Source organism: Vidua macroura, chromosome 1 (assembly GCF_024509145.1).
Source record: "Vidua macroura isolate BioBank_ID:100142 chromosome 1, ASM2450914v1, whole genome shotgun sequence".
In the NCBI taxonomy this organism is placed as follows: Eukaryota; Metazoa; Chordata; class Aves; order Passeriformes; family Viduidae; genus Vidua; species Vidua macroura.
In genome coordinates, this window is record NC_071571.1 from 113,548,517 (window position 1) to 113,565,463 (window position 16,947).

Consider the following 16,947-nt stretch of genomic DNA (forward strand, 5'->3'; position numbering starts at 1 on the left):
CAATGAATTTACATTATTCTCAAGCTATTTTATTTTAATTACCTGTTGATGAATTTAAGTCAGCAGTTCTGTAATGCAAACGATTGACAGAGGCTAAAATTTTTTGGGGAAATCCATATAAATGGCTAGCATAAATAAAACTAATAAAATATTCTTTTTAAAATGGAAAATTACTGTGACCTGCAAAGTTATATGATATCTCCAGACTGAAAAAAAAATAGAGATCAAATCCTATGTAAAAGTGTGGGAGTATCTTATTTACTGCCTAAGTCAGCAAAAGGCTGAGCAGGCACTGGTGGCCACTTGTTTCGTATGATGCCCTTCAGTCTTGGCTGTTCCCTTAGGTATTCCAAGGGAAAGGTCTCTGTCAGGATCTCTGTCCTAACAACTAACACCTACTCTGTTATTCTTTCTTGTAGCGGACCAGATGTATTACCTTCATCTTAATTGTCTATTAATCATCTTTCCCATTATCCCTTTAGAACTTTGAGTCTAATTTACAGCATAGTTTATAATGAAATAAGATTGATAATAGTATAATAGGAAATAGTGTGGTACACATAGAGTTTTCAAACATCTGATTGCTTCTATTTAAATTTTTAAGGACTGGAGAAACCTGGAATCTCTTGATCTTACTACTCTTAAGAGTCCTTGGTGCTTATTGAAAGATACATTTCCTCATTATCTCATGGGCATCATGTGATTAAATTGGAATAGCAAATTTCATTAATATAAATAGTTAAGAAAGGGCAAAAAAACTCTAATTAATAGTAGTTTTCAAATTACACTTTAAAATCCTCATATGGAAACTGAAAATACTTATTGCTGTGTTATTTACCCCAAGAAGGTCTGAAACAGTATCTCTCAGAGGAATGAACAATTCAGTTCAGCTTTAACTGAATGTGAAAATTTAAACCCCACCTTTTATGCGTTTAATCAGCTGCATTTCAGCAGAGGACAACAATAATAGGCTACAATTCATGCAAAAAGATATGGAACAGTGTTCTTCTGCATTACTGCTTCTCTGGCATGGATATTTTTAAATAATAAAATCTAAAAAGCCCCAAACATTTGCAATCATTGTGTGCACCTGAAGCCAAGGCCTGCTCATTTGTGTTCCTGCTGAGAAGTGCTGTGTTCCATGTTCTTGTTTGCTTCCTCTGCAGAGCAGGCACAGCCATCACTGTGAAAATATCCATCTGTGGTTGCAACATCTCGTGCAGAAAAATGACTGAATTTGGCCACGGGACATTTTTCATTATGTTCCACTTCATATCATCTCCCTGCCCAGTATTCTTCATGTCTATGATGTCCAAGCATACTGTGAGATTAATTTTTGAACATATCTATTAAAATATATTTGTACCATTAACAATCCATGTGCTTCGAACCAATCTTCTTTGATAGCTTTCACTAAAATATATTCTTCCCATCCCTGAAAGTTTTCAAAGCCAGAGCTCTGGATGGAGCTCTGAACAACCTGGTCTAGTGAAAGGTGTCCCTGACCATGGTAGAGGGTTGGAACTAGATGATCTTTAATATTAATTCCAATCTAAACCATTCTGTGTTTCTATGATTCCATTATATGGTCATGTATTATCACCACTTACGTATTTGCTTGTCAGATGCAAGATACTGCAGAGACCTTCTTTTTGACTCCTTCTTCCTCCTTCCACCTTGACTGGATCATCAGTTCCCAAATTATTTTCTCTATGGCGTTCTTAGATTTTTTTTTCCTAATTTGCACTCATGGAAATTGAATCAGAATAGAATATTATCCCTCAGCATCTGTTTTTTTGTGCTTGAAGTAGAAGCAGGTAGCTCTTGCTAACTTCAAATCAGCCAACATTGTCTTTGCCTTCAGAGAAGTTTGTTTTCTAGCTTCTTCTTCTGTCTCCTTTTGTGCCATTCCTGATTTTTAATTGCTCTGTATAAACACATCTTTCTAAATAATGTTCTCAGAACACCTCTGTTTTTTTTAGTATAGTATCTGCTGGTGTGTTTTATTTAGAAATATTACATCCATGTATATTTGCAGTGTATTGTACTGGTGAAAACAAATTTCATTTAATTGCATCAGTTACATAGTGCTGTGTGCTATGATTGTTTTTAATTGCACATAGCATTACAGTGAGTTCAGTAAAGTTATTGCAGACTGAAGCAACATTTCTCTTTTAGATAACCAGTAAAGTAACTGAAGATTTTTTTTTTTTCTCTTTTAATTTCTGGAAAATGTTTACTTTTAGGTTTTAATTACCAAATATTTTAGATCTGGAAATTAAATTTTACTCAATGTGCATTGTAACATACTGGGAAGAACATATGCATGCTGCCTAATTGTTGAACTTTTTTTATTCTGTAATGTTCAATATTTACGCACATGAATGATAAATATTTAGGTGTTCCTAAAACTAATAATACTTAACAATTTTTAGTTTCAGGTAGACTTGAACACCTATAATGCAGTTTTGAAATTTCAGTAAAAGAATTAAAAATAATGCATTTCAAGAAATCACCTGAAAGATAAACATACTTATTTTAATTAATCAAATTAACAGCAGTTGAAACAACCTTGTAATATAGGTGCTTAGATTGTATTTAAGAAAATGAGCTGGAAATTTTTGAATGAGAAAATGATGTTTCAAGTATGTAGTTCCATTTCAGAAGAACACTGACAGTACACAATGCCCCTAATGTACTTTGTATCTTTTAAAAAAAAATGCAATCTCTGTGTTTGAAGTAAACAAAAACAGTCCTAAATTATTTAACATGTAACCATAACTTGCCACTAAGTAAATATTTTCAGTATTTTGTTTAGAAAAGTAAAATTTCTTTTTCTTACATTGTTCTTTCAGAACTTAAAATTTTCAGGCTATTAGCTGTAGTCTTTGCTTAGATTAAAATACATGCTTTTGACAAGGCTTTAATAGTTTCTAGCAACACAAACAGGGATTTATCATGCTGGAGTAATTAACGTTTGATTTAAGAATAAATCCCAGAAGTCTTCAAGTATTTTTACGTCAAAAAATGTGGGTTTTCTCTGCTTTTTATTTGAAAAAAATTGCATTAGATAGTTGGTATCCTGTATGGATTAATTTTATACTATTTCTTTGTCCCTTGAATGTCCTTGTTCCTCTAATGCTTCTCCTTAACTAACATTGAAGAAAGAAGGAAGGGTAGAAATAAATGTTCTTCTGACAATTTTGATGCAGGATTCATTTGAAAACCAACTGAAATTGCTTGCCAGCATGTTCTTGACAGTGGGAATTATCCTTTGATAGCAAAATTGTGGGATGTCAGTGACACTTGCTCAGTATTTGCATGAGGAATTCATAGAGCTTGTGACTGCAGCCTGGTTCTGAAGTCTGCAAAACACATTGCCACTCACATCTCTCCATGTAGCTCTTCAGGGACAATATAGTAAAGACTGGAGGAAATCCAGTGGTGATTCCTCTTTTCTTATAAAAAGATGTTGCAGGTTGGTTGAAGCAGTTTAATATTATACTGTGGCTTCAGGGCTTTCCAGATAATTCAGTTACATTCTATATAGAGATCTAGTTGACAATGTCTTTAATTTAAATATGTTTTTATTCTAGGTATTAGGTATCTGTCATGAATGCACATTTTAGAATTACTAGGTTGTCAAAATCTTTCAGAGCTTATGCTTAACAAACAACATTTTACTTCTAGTAATGGTAGGAATGAGTATATTCTACACATAATTCTCTTTGTATTGGACACTTCTGTGTCAGAAAGCTGGCAATGTTTGTTCATATGGAGTCCATGAACTTCAGGGCTAAACAGAAGCTTGTCACGAATTAGGTGTCTCAGTCTGGTTTTCTCTTTACTTTTCACCTAGGGATATTGTTGAATGTTTTAAGAAAAAATTACTTGAACAATTATCAGAACTGATTTTGCATACTTGATTTTGCACCTAGGATAAACGGGTAGAGTTAGTGATGTTTCCAAAGCTGTTCCGACCTAAATCTTCATCATTCCTTAAGGAAAGAAATTTGCTCAGAGTTTGATGACTTTGGTAGTTGGCATTAGTTGTTCTGAAATAATTTTATTTAGAGTTAAATATTCTAGTTTCTTTTATATTTTCTAATAAGAAAAAAAAAGAAAAAAAGGAAAATTACATAGTGTTTAGGAATTTAGAAATAATTTTGTGTGTATGCACCTCTCCTGGATTCTAATCAGCAGAATGAACCACAGTGACCACAAAAATACCCCATTGTTCAAATGAGCTTGTCAAAACTTTCAGTTCCTTTACTGCAGGACATTTTATTTTCTTTTTTGCAAGCATAATTTGGAAAGGAGAGTCTAATATATGTGTCTAGAATCCAGGGGTTTTGTTTTGTTTTGTTTTTCATTCTAGTGACTGAGTATTAATCTATTTCTTTATTCATTTTTATAGATTAAAAAAATCAACAGGAATTTTCCCGTAAACCAGCAGGTAAGAAAAAGAACACTTGGGTTTTTCTAAATTTATAATTCTAATTCTCACTTGAACTATCTTTAATTGTGTGGTAGCTGTTCATTATTCTACCTGAAGAATTGTCAGTAGATTTTCTTTAGAGAGTACCTTGGTGTTTTTACTTTCTCAACTCAAAGGGAATTGGAGTGTTTCATCAAAGAACATACCTAATCTTTTCAAATTAACCTATTTGATGCAGGTATATATACTTTTCTTCAGATTGTGTCTTACCAATTTTACTATAAAAGGGGAATGTTAACATTATCATTTACAGAATTAACTAGAATAAATCAATGTTCCAAAATTCTGAAAATGTATGGACTTTTTTTTTTCTTCTTTTTTTTTTCCCTATTGACAAATGCAGGCATAAAAATTAATATCTACACAACTATTTAAACAAAATATGAATAAAAATTACCAAGGTAAAACTCAGTACACTGTGCATTTAGTTAAGTATGTATATGTTATGTATGATAATTATTAATTATATAATGATAATTTCCACACAAAGAAACTTGTTAAGGGGAAAGAAAGCAATCTGATTCATAAGAAGGAAAAGCTTTATTCCTCATAAAAGGAGATAAATATGTATAGGACTGAGCTGTAAACTCGCCTTCAAGAGGACAGATTTGAGGAAGAAAAGTGCTTTCATTTCCCTTACGTCAAATCTTTAGTTAGCCAACATATTTTTCAGTTTCCTTTCTCTAGTCCAACTTTATTTATATGGAATTGTGCTGAGTGTAACGCACAAAGGAGGGAGATACTTCTATTTTGTTTTCTGTTTTCTTCATGAGAAGATGCACAAATGTAAAATATTAATAATACAACTAATATTAACAATAATAACACCTGTATGGGTAAGTATAAATGAAGCTACAATAGATGAAGTTATAATTTGCATTTGGGAATTTTCATAAAAATTTGCATAACATCAGATGCAGACAGTGCAAAGATATGCTCCTAACTCAAAAGAAGGAAGAAGATACTGCCTAATGAACAAAAAACAGTTAATTGGCTCCATTTTCACTGTTATGATTTACCCTGAACTTGCCTCTTTGCTTTTATTACTGTAAAAAATAAAGACAAAGAAATATAAATGACAGTTAAAATGTTCCACCAGTCTAACACATAATTTAGGGATCTGTGCTGCTTTGGAACCCTTGGCACACAGGGTCAACAACGCATTTTGGCCATGCTGTCTGTCAGGACAGCCTGTAATTATAATGCATTAATCTCTCATCAGCACCAATCATTATACTCCAAAGGAAATACTATGGAGCACTCCAAGAAACTCAGTCAAAAGGTCAAATGGGAAAGAGAGGCTGATTTGATGGGCAGTGAGACTGGTAAGGTCTTGTTGCCTGTCAAATACTGGAGAAGAAAAAGGTTTACTTATCTGTGGATGTCTGAAATTTTAGAGAACATTGAATTCAAAACCAGATTTCCTTTTTGGCTTACCTTAGGTGGAGAGGGTTGTAGTTTTTTATCATAAAAGAAGTTAGGAAAAAATCACCTAATTTAAGTGGAATAGTTAAATAATATTTTTGAGTAGAATCAGAAAAGGCTACAGATGAAAGGTTAATTTCTGTCTTCATGTGCAGCAAGTATCAAAATGGTATGCAGAGAAGAAACAGGACTCTTTACTTGTTATATCAACACATCATTTATCTAAAAATTTCAAATCTCAAATATTCTTGTCATCTTGATTTTTTTTCAAATAAAATTAATTTTTGTCTAAGAGGTTGAACAGCTAGTTTTAACTTCTTTCTGCAAGCACATCACGAACTTGAAAGCTGTCTTCATCCTATTATACTTTTTTTTTTAAAAAAAAAGATGTGTATATTTAATTTCACTTAACAAATACCCACAGGGTTTTTTTGTAATGAGCACTAGCAGGGCAATTGAAGGTTATTTTAACTTAGAATTTTTATACATATATATGTGGGTTTTAATTAGTTAAGTAAAGAGGGAAGGCAGTTGTCAAACTAGAGTCAAGGAACCAACCCATAGGATATCTTCAGGAAAATATTCTTGATATGGAGAAGGCAACAGGAGCACAGACAGACCCATTAGTATTACAACAAGGAAACAAATGTACCTGCAAAGGTGTGTAAGATGCTGTAACTTCAGTTGTGTTATCCAGACATCTCAATATTGCAGCAAGTTAAAAAGATAAAAGAAAAAGTAATTAGAAAATACTTGTTGACTGTACATAATGTGTCAGTTTCCTTTAATACAGTAATTATGAAGGTAGGTTGTCTGGAAAATCATTAGAAAAATAAGATATATTAATTAAAATTTAAAGATCAAAGGTGATGGGTATTGATAAGAAGGTGGTAATTATTTGGACAGCATGAAGCAGTAAGAAGTTCTCAGAATGGTGGTAGTACATTTAATAGTGGTGGAAAGATGATGCAAAAAATGCTGGAAGAGGACTCCACAGACAAAAAAAATATTTTTGAAGAAGATTGTGAGACAAGAGGGGAATAAAGCTCCCCCTCTCTGAGTTGATAGTGATGAAAAGAACACTTTAGATGGTAAAAAATAGAAAATGAGTTGTGTTTTCTGTATTGGAACTGTATGCATTGGATGTAAATAGTAACATTTAAGAGTATAATAGCAAGTGGTTGAGAAAAAATAATTTTGGACTCAAAATGTACTGAATATTTCAAATATACACTAAGAAATATGATGTTGTAGACAAAATTTCCATAAATTCAGAGAAAAAATTATATAGACCTCATAGCAGAGAGGCATAAAGAATGGAATATTTCAAGGCTTCAGCCAGAGGCTTCTCTAGTTGATCAGCCAAGATGGGAGTGGAAACATGGGCATGTTTCCTTTCCTTGGAACTTCTGACCTCTGATGAACTGTTACACTGATTACAGCAAATGTCAGCTCCTGAGAGAGCCATCATTAGGCAGGTGAGTTTTGAAAGGCTGCATCAACTCCCTGCTAGCTCTTTCCAAATGACAGGTCAGTAAACTCTGGTGGTGTGATAAGGACAAGCACTGCCCATTCCTTTTCGATTCTCAATCTTTTCATTATCCACCATGAATTTGCAAATGTGCTGATCTTGGCTGAAAATCAACTTGATAGCATGTAGAGAAATGATCATTGGGCAATCTTTATAAAGCCTTCTGATCCTTTTCAGGGTGAGAAACCAAATGTAGCCTCCAGCTACTAGAGATTTTACTACACATTATAACTCTCATTTGCTATTTGGGATTCATTGGGATTTGGCTATTTCTGGTTGCCATGCCAGGAGGATGACTTGGCAACATCTGGCTTAGGTACACAGTGGAATTCAAGGTTTAGATCTAAATCTTAGTCTGGCCTGCAGTTCACCTCTTCCTCTCCCTATGTGAACAAGTAAATAAAATGTTCATAAATTGCAGCTGGGAAAGTCATCACTTTCTGACTCCCATTTCACTCAACAAGGCAATGGTACAAAGCAGATATGGCATGTGGCAAATTTGGGGAGTGGATTTCTCATTTCATTGATTATTGCTGCGTTCACATACATGTTCACAAATGTAATAAATAGACACTTGCTTCTCTACCACATGGGCAACAGTCAAATCTCAAGGTTTCACATGAAACAGATAAAAATATCATGGCAGAGAAGTGTATTTAAAACTTTCTTTTCCTATGTTGTGTGTCTCATCTCCATTAGGATGAATACGAAGGGCATGACCCTCCACCTTTCACATGCTGAATTCACAAAAAAAGGATAATGGGGAAGAATGCTATAATCCTTTTTTTTTGAATACTATTTCTCTTCTTTCCACAGATAGCATGAGACTTTTTGAAATATTTGTATCTACAGAAGATAGGAAATTTTTATTAAATAATTTTAGCTTTTAAGGATAATGTGTCCCTCTAGAATTTTTCTGCTTTATGGGAAAAGAATTGGTAGCTGGTCTATTCAAAGTTGACAGTTTTAACTGCATTTAACTCCGTTTTAAAACAAGATCATGGCATAATGAACTGATGCCACACTAAGGCCAGAAACCGGAGTATCATTGTGTGCGTCAGATTCCGCAGTAAAGAGCCCTGTTTTGCAGACATTTTATATTCTTGATGGCCAAGAATGGGGGGATGGGATACATGTGATGGCATTCAAAAATATACATGGTTATGTCTATTTCCTTTTAATTTTTATCTAATGCAATAAAAACAACTATACAAATCTATGTATATAGATAGGTCTAGACATCTGTCTACCAGCTGTTGTGTCACCTCATATTCCACTTTAATGGGGTGTTGTCCAGTTTTATTAAAATTCTACAGTTAGAACAATCTCATTTAAAATCAATTCTAAAAGCTTGACTCAGTGAGTTTATTTAATAAAACCTGACTTACATGTACTAAATAAAGGCGATTACACACAAATGTCATGGTGACTGTCTTGCCTGTCAATCAAGCCAGTGTTCTTTGCTTAGAGACACAACACATGTGTTGCATCTCTATTGCCTCTGAAAAGGTGAATTCCATTGCTCAGGTGAATTGATAACGCTGATAGGAGAACATCTATTCTACTGATAAAACCTGTATGAAATATAACACATACCTTTATTTTTTTTTTTATTACTAATTGCAGGATAATAGGCTCCATTGCTGTTGTTGTATTGGTACTTTTGAAATACAGTGATTAAGCAGAGAGTTCTGAAATATAACATGTCCTCAAAAGAAACAAGTCTGTTCTAGAAGTACATTAAGAGCAGTGGGTTTTTTCCCCTCTCCTTAGTGTATTATTTTTTATGGTTTTTTTTTTTCTTCCTAATTTTGCATGTCTGTTGAATTAATTAATTATTTTCCAATATTCTGTTCTGTGGTACCTCATAGTAGCCATCCTGCAGCTCTTGACTGACAGTCACTGAACTTTCAGATGCAATGGTACATCTGCTCTGTCACCATCTGTTGTCACAGTCAGGACTTGATCAGGTTTATTTTGAAGGAAAATCTCTGGAATGAAGCTTCTATTGTTAAATGATTATAGAAACACACAGGGGAAGCTGAGTTCTTGCTGTTAAATTAAGCAGAAGTGCACAATAGGGTGTAAATTGTGTCAGGCTAATTCCCTGCCATTGTCAGCCATCTATGGCACTCAGCATGGATTATTGCTGCACAACATATACCCTTGAAAGGCTTATGTTTCTTATTGATACTTTATTGAGCTTTCTGAAATAAACTGAATATCTCTATCTATATATATCTATCTATATTGAAAAGTTTCTGTACTTGACATGAAATGTTTTTTTCCCTGAGCAGTTTCTGTAATTGTTTTAGATGCTTCTGAGGCAGTCTCTGTTATAAAAACTATGCTTCCTGTGGCCAATAAAAGATTTTTCTTCCTTTTACTGTGTAGTCTAGAATAGCTTTTGAACTTCAGGGCATAAAAAAATTTTAGAAGGGCAATACACATGGTATGTTGTTAAAGATTTTAGGCTGAGGAAACCATGGTGACTTTTGAGAGGAAGGTCAGACAGCTTCCTGAAGCTAGTCTATTACCTGATGAGCTAGATAAAATTCATGTTGTGAGTCACTTGATGCAGTTATTGGATAGCAATGCTTCTGTCCTAGGGCTGCATACCTTATAGCTCATGAGAGGATGAAAGTAATTGGGACACCTGCTGGAAATTTAGATGATACAAAAGAGTGATTACATCAAGTTCTTATTTAAATCTCAAAATATAAGTCTCAAGCTGTGCATCAAATACTTTCTGCATGTCCAGCAAATTCAATTTTGCCTCAAGTAGAATTTCATTCTCATTTACATATTTTTCTCATTTATTTTCTCATCTTTTTTTTTCTAATACTAACTCATTAGTGTTTTAATTATTTGCTTTTTTTTCCTCCATCTGCAATCTTAATATCTCTCACTAAAAATTCCTTTCAGTAAAGGTAGTTTTTCTTGACCAAATACAATGACCAGATCTGTGTTGGCTGTGTGTTCATATTTCAGTCAGTACAAGGGTGAATGTACTCTATCTCCACTAAAAGTTTAAATAGGACAGGTGAATGAGGGGGTTCTAAATGCCTTGCTCCATTGTAGACCTTTCAAAGTGAGTGAAATAAACAGATATGTCCCACAGCTACACAATAAATTGATAAGTAGATTAAAAATTGTTACTTACTTTTGGATTTGAGAAGAGTTACTAGTTATTGTACATTAGTGCTCTAAACAAATAAGCAGATAAATATAAATAAATAAATACATGTGTATTAAAAAATTATATATTTATGCCTATTTTTGGATGATTGCTATAGCTTAAATATATTCAACTGGTAAGTGGACAGCTTGATCTACTGCTTTTGAGATTAAGGTACTCTTACCAGATCCTTCACCTTGTATTTACACACTTAGGTGTGAATTCAGGCTCATTCTGATCCCACAGGTCTTGTGTGTTTCTGTATAGTGCCATAGCTTCAAAAGGAGTCATATACCTCAACTTTTAGGTTGGTGGTTAGGTTAGAAGATGAAAGATACACGTCTGATAGACTGACTTTGTGAGTGCTGTAATTTCTAGGTTACATTAATAAGAGCTTTCCCTTCAGCTGCTACCTTTTGCAACAGGGTGGTCTTAACATCCTAATAAAACTTGATCTTATCTGAATGCATCCCGAGGTGCTCTGAATCAGAATGCCATAGCAGATGTAATCAAAGGAATAATTGCTTCCTTTTTTGTCAGTATGACATGAACAAATACTTGTTCTCCCCAGAAGCATAATTCCGTATCTACAGTGAGGTCAGACAGTGAGAAACCACTGAGCTTAAATAACGATCAAAGGCATTGCTTTTATTGCATCATTTTGCCCCATCTTCTATTTATATGCAGGGCATGACTAAATCCAACTTTAAACATGTTTGAATCTGATATATTGCCATTTACCCAAGAAATGGGATATGTAACATATTGGAACAGTGAAAGGGATGCCTGCAATTTAAAGGATAGATTTTCCATAGGATTTGAATATTTATGATGTCTAAGACTAGAAATAAGTAGCATCATTAAACCAAGATAGGGCTTTTTATTCTACTAGAATGAATGTTTCCGTCTTTTTCATGCATTTTTAGGTAGGATGGGATAGTTACTATCCAAACAGGCCAATAAAGCAGCAGGACAGGAAGCAACTTTCAGCATTCTTGATTGGAAATAGATGCCTTAATGATGCATTTGTCCTGTAGAAGTTCCTGAAAAATGGTAACAAAGAGAGAAAATAAGGAAAAGTGGGAAACAGAGTCACCATCTTGAGCCTATCTGAGTTCAAGAAGCGTTTGGACAATGCTGTCAGGCTCACGATGCTATTCTTAGCTGTGTTCTGTGCAGGGCCAGGAGGTGGACTCGATCCTGGTGGGTCCTTTCCAACTCAGCATATTCTATGATACCCACAAAATAAATAGGTCTTTCTTTTATTTTCCTTTTTTTTTTCTTTTTTTTTTTTTTTCCCGTTATACTTAGAAAGATTAAGTATAGGTGAAACTTTTTTTCCTCTAGCCTCCCTTAAATAAGGAATTGTTAATATCTGTAGCTTACAGATATGAATTTGTTCTGTCTGGAGAGATTGTAATTTTCATTGGAGGCTGAGGCTAGAAATAAAAATGTTGCAATGCTTTATTGCGATGTCTCTTTTATTGCATCAAGTGAGTGTATAAGTTCCCAGGAATAACATTAATTTTAGTATACTAGAAGGAAGGTGTTCAGTAAGCCTATACACACATTACTCCTTGGGGAATTGTATCATCTAAAGAAATTAATTGGAATCAATGAAGCATATACTTTAACTATAGATTTTCTATTGGAGGAGCACATGGGACTCAAAAAGGCATAAATAAAGCATATTTAATTACAGTTTACTTCAAGAGGGGAAATGAATAACACTTCATTTCTCTCATTACTTATTCTACATCTGTGCAGATGATTGGTGCTTCAAATCATAGCTTCTGATCAGAAAAATATTTATCCTCTTGAACTTCTAAGAACAGTGGTTAAACAGAACTCTGTGGACTGCAGGTGGTCATTTGTCTTTTCTCTCTCATCACAATAATAGTCCATAGGACCAGTGACAGAGTTGCTACCTGAATTTCAGAAAATAGTTGATGTTTGTATTAGTACAAAGCAATTGACAATTTATGGGTTGCCTACAAATGAAGAAGGAAAAAAATAACACTGAGACATATTAATCACTGAAAATGTGAGAAGGAAAACTGTAAAAAAATGTAAAATAATGTAGCTAATTGCAAATGCAGAAACATCCCCTAGAAATACATAATATTACAACACTTTTTTGTCTTTTCAAAGAGTTATATGTCCTGGTAAGGAGACACTGTTCTGTGAGCAATATCTGTTTTATCTTTAGCATATTAGAAAATATTTGCTTTAAATCTTAGTGTTTTGGGAAACAAAACATAGTAAGTCTGTCCTATTTTATGACACAGCAAATAGAGATTCAGCAGTGTCAGGTCAAAAAACTATACTCAAGAGCCGACAACTGACAAAATTATTTATTTATTTATTTAATAAGAAACATTTTATCGTGTTAGAATATCTCTCAGCAATGCTGAGTTGGAAAAAAAAATAAAACAAAAACTAAACAGTCAAGCTACATAATGTGTGCAGGTCTGAAGGTCTGTGGAGGTGTAAATAGGTAGGCAATTCTGCACCTGGGCTTCTTGCTCTAAAAGAGGTCTCTGCCTTGATGGCTCTGGTAGTGTGTAAGTGCTGAGTGACCAGAGTCACCTGAGCCAACTCAAGACTATCCACAAAGCCCAGCAGGATCAAGATGCAGTAGTGTACAGTTTCTAGCTGTTTTCTGCAAATGTACATCCAGAAGTCCTGCTGCTTCCTATTATTTGTTTAACAGCCTACTGTTTGTAGTACTTGCTTAGTAGAAGCAGTAGTCACTCATCACTCCAACCTATTGCTCCCACACGCCTGCCCTGATGGCAGTAGGTGGAATAATGCAGCCAGCTCTTCTTCCCCTCCTGCTGAAGTAAGCTGCTGTTCAAAACCAAACCCAGACAGTGGGAAAGGAGAGGATCTGATCCTATTATGCAAATAGCATTCAGACCTCTGAGACTGCAAAAAAAGCTTGAAAGAATAGATGGTCTCTTGTGAGAAGAGTGACTTCTGGCTAAGTATTAATTGTGAGTTTACATCCATTCATTGTTAAATAATGTTCCTGCAGGTCATTGTTTGCACTTCACAAGGCCTTGAATTATTTCACCAGGATCTCTTCTTCAATCAGACAGATGGCACCCTCGGAGGAATTTTTATGTTATCTTTCTATGGGTGAAGGAGCTTGCTTGTCCCTCTGTAGAATTCCGTGGATAAAGAGCCTCAACATCTTACTGAAACTTGGGCTTCGTTCAGGATGCAATCTTAATTTTATGGGTTGCTTCCCTCCATTTCTCCAGGATAGTGGGACACAGTATTAAAAAAAAAAAAATCTTGAATGGAAGAAAGCTCTGATACTGCAAAATGAGTCTCACTTTTTAAAGACTGAGCTTTTCCAATGATACTGCAAAATTCATGGAAATGCTGAGATACTAGAGACAAATCAACTACTGACAGGCATTACTCCAGTGTCAAAAAGTAAGTGCAAAAAGTGAGTTGAGTAAATGTTATGAACACTACTACTAACTTCCTGCCACAGGCTATTGTCATATGAATAGAATCCTCAGGATAGCCTAAATTCAATCTAAACACCAGGAAAATTAAAACTATCTTTATTATAACAGAATCAAAACCCCATCTTATTAATAAATAGGATATGGAGAGAAGCATGAAAATAATAGTATGTAGAACATACTGAGTATAATGTTCTTCATCTAAGCATCCCCTAAGATTTTTTTTAGCTTCTGAAGGGGTATTTTAGCAGTAGTTATCTTCTACCTGCCTTGCTCTTTCAAAACCAAAAGAGCATTCCGGTTCTCTTTCTCAACACATTTGTATTTTAATACCACTGTTTGCAAAGTGGTGTTTAAAGTCATTCTGGAGTAGCAAAAGTTCTTTATTACTCTGGAGTTCTTTATAGTCCAAGAAGAATTTTATTTACTTTAAGAATATGTAAGAATGTAAATTATATATGATTACTTTGGTCCTTTACTAGCAACTTTACTCTTGTCTCATCTGACATCTCATCTTCTTTTTCCCTTCCTGTTCAATCTCTATAGGACATCAGGGTCCTTCACAAATCATAACATATTCTCCCCTTGTTTACAATTGAGAAGGGCTGATAGGATACATCTTTCATTGCTGCTTGTGAGCAATGTCTTCAATCTCAAGGGTACTTTGGCTGCAAGCAATCTGTACTAAAAATTCCTTTACAGAGTATATTTTAAGGATGAAATCTCCAGTGAGAAACTTGACACACAGCCCTTCTGAAAATTACAGCAGATAAAAAGTGGGGACATTTAGAAAATCCTAGGCAGCTACAGATGGATTATGAAATGTGAACTACTGCATATGATTGATATATAGTAATGAAATAATGTGAAACTATAATAAAAACAATGCTGAAGCTGTTTTTCTAAGAGCTGTAAGTCAAGACCACTTTAAAACAGATTCCAAGACAGATATGGCTGCTTTGAGATCAAAGAATCACAGAATAATTTATATTGGATGAGGTTTTGTAGGTCATCTGGTCAGAATCCTGCTCAGAGAATGGCCTACATAAATCAGATTGCTCTGGACTTTCCCCCATCAGATTCTGACTATCTTTAAGAATGGGGATTTCATAACATCTCTCACCAAGAGAAGCAACTGAGAAATTTAAAAATACCAAAATCATCAGTGGTGCTTTGCTCCATAATTTCTTGCTGTAGTCCTACAAAACAGACGTAGTGAGTAAATCTCACTGTCAAAGTATTTACTCTGGATTTCAACTGCAGAGTATTTATTTGTTTTTATAAAAACAGCTTATTTTTCAGGCTTTTGTGACTGAAAGTTCAAATTCTGAAGGTAGGTGAAAGAGAAAAGCAGTGATCCATAACATTATTCAGCTGTAGTAGAAGATCTTTGGGACCAGTTTGTTTAAAAACAGGTTTTATCTCTTCAACTCTTATTTTTTCAAAAGTGGTCTTCATTTCTTTTATAGATATATTTGAAATACATTTTGAGTTAAAGTATATAAGTGCTGTCTGTTTTTTCTAATAAAAAATATATACTTATCTATAGATATTAAATTTATGGATTAATTTACAATTTCTTATTACATGATATGATTTTGACTGACGTGTTACTGCATTGTTCATTTTTTTATAAATAAAGAAGAGTTATTATCACTTTCTATTTAAAAATTAAGCTTAATTAGACCTATTGCTTAATGGTCTTGAAAACTGTGAAATCATTAGACAAAAGATTATTTGCTGTAGTTAATAAGATACAAAATTACCTTAGGGAGTATTCTTTATTGATTTGATTAAAATTTTATAACATCTCTTGGTTTATTTTTTTGCCCTGTTAATAACTGGCAGTGGTAACATTGATTCTCCAAAGACATTGTGCAGATGCAGCAACATTTCTCATCTGTAGGTTCCATGTGTTTTGAAAATAAAATTTCAACTCTTGTTGACTTACTTTTCTTTCAGTTACAGGCACTGAATGCTTGAAAGAATTGTACTTCTGAGAGGCAATGTAATGCTGGTCTAAAACGTTTCAATTTTTGAAGGTTTTATTTACTTTTATTATTCTGAGAGTTTATAAGCAGTAATTGTGTTCTCTGAGAGCCCTGAGAAAGTCTTAAGGACAGTTTCAGCTTGCAGAAGACTTTTTATTTTGATAATCAGACAGGACTGAAAATAATTGTTCCTCAGTAGAAATAGTCAAAGAAATTTTGCAAGCATTAATAGCTGTTTTCATCAGTTGCCATTTAAATTATTGAGAATGGAAATGTAAGCAAGTAGCCATGGATAGATTTATTCTATTGAATATTTATGATGATTCCATGCAATGTTTAAATAAAATATTTTAAGTCTAAAAAGGCTTTTGTATAATTACATATATATGTGAACTACTAATTGTCAAGCTTTGTTCTCACAAAGGTATAAAAATATTTCTTAGGCAGATCTTGTGAAGTCATTGATACAAAAAAAAGGGATTTCTCTCTGGTATGTTTATTTTGTTGTGCAAATAGCAACACCAGGGACTTCAAAGACAACTTTAAGTATACATTGATTATTTGCAAGTTTATTCTGGCTTTGTGAGCACTTTGAAATGTAAACATCTAATTCTATAGAAGTGTAATTCTGATGTTATGCAAACTCAAAACATTTATTACTAAAATTCATTTCGGACAACCTATTCCCCATCATCTGAATTTTCTGTATACTCAGTCATTTGGGGCTCTTCCACGTTACCATCTCCTTTGGCTGAGTTCAGTAAGTTCAGGATGTGAGCAAGGCATCTGCATGAGCACTATGGTCTCACAGAGACAGCCACGTAGCCTAAATTGCACTAATCCTG

The 16,947-nt window shown here is 34.0% G+C and overlaps 1 protein-coding gene across 1 annotated transcript in view; it reads left to right on the forward strand.

The window, feature by feature from the left end:
• Positions 1–16,947, forward strand: part of SNTG1 (syntrophin gamma 1) — a 311,423-nt gene that overhangs the window by 241,208 nt on the left and 53,268 nt on the right. The window contains exon 12 of the mRNA XM_053997588.1: positions 4,418–4,456. Coding sequence (XP_053853563.1) covers positions 4,418–4,456 — 39 coding nt within the window. The remainder of the gene's footprint in view (positions 1–4,417; positions 4,457–16,947) is intronic.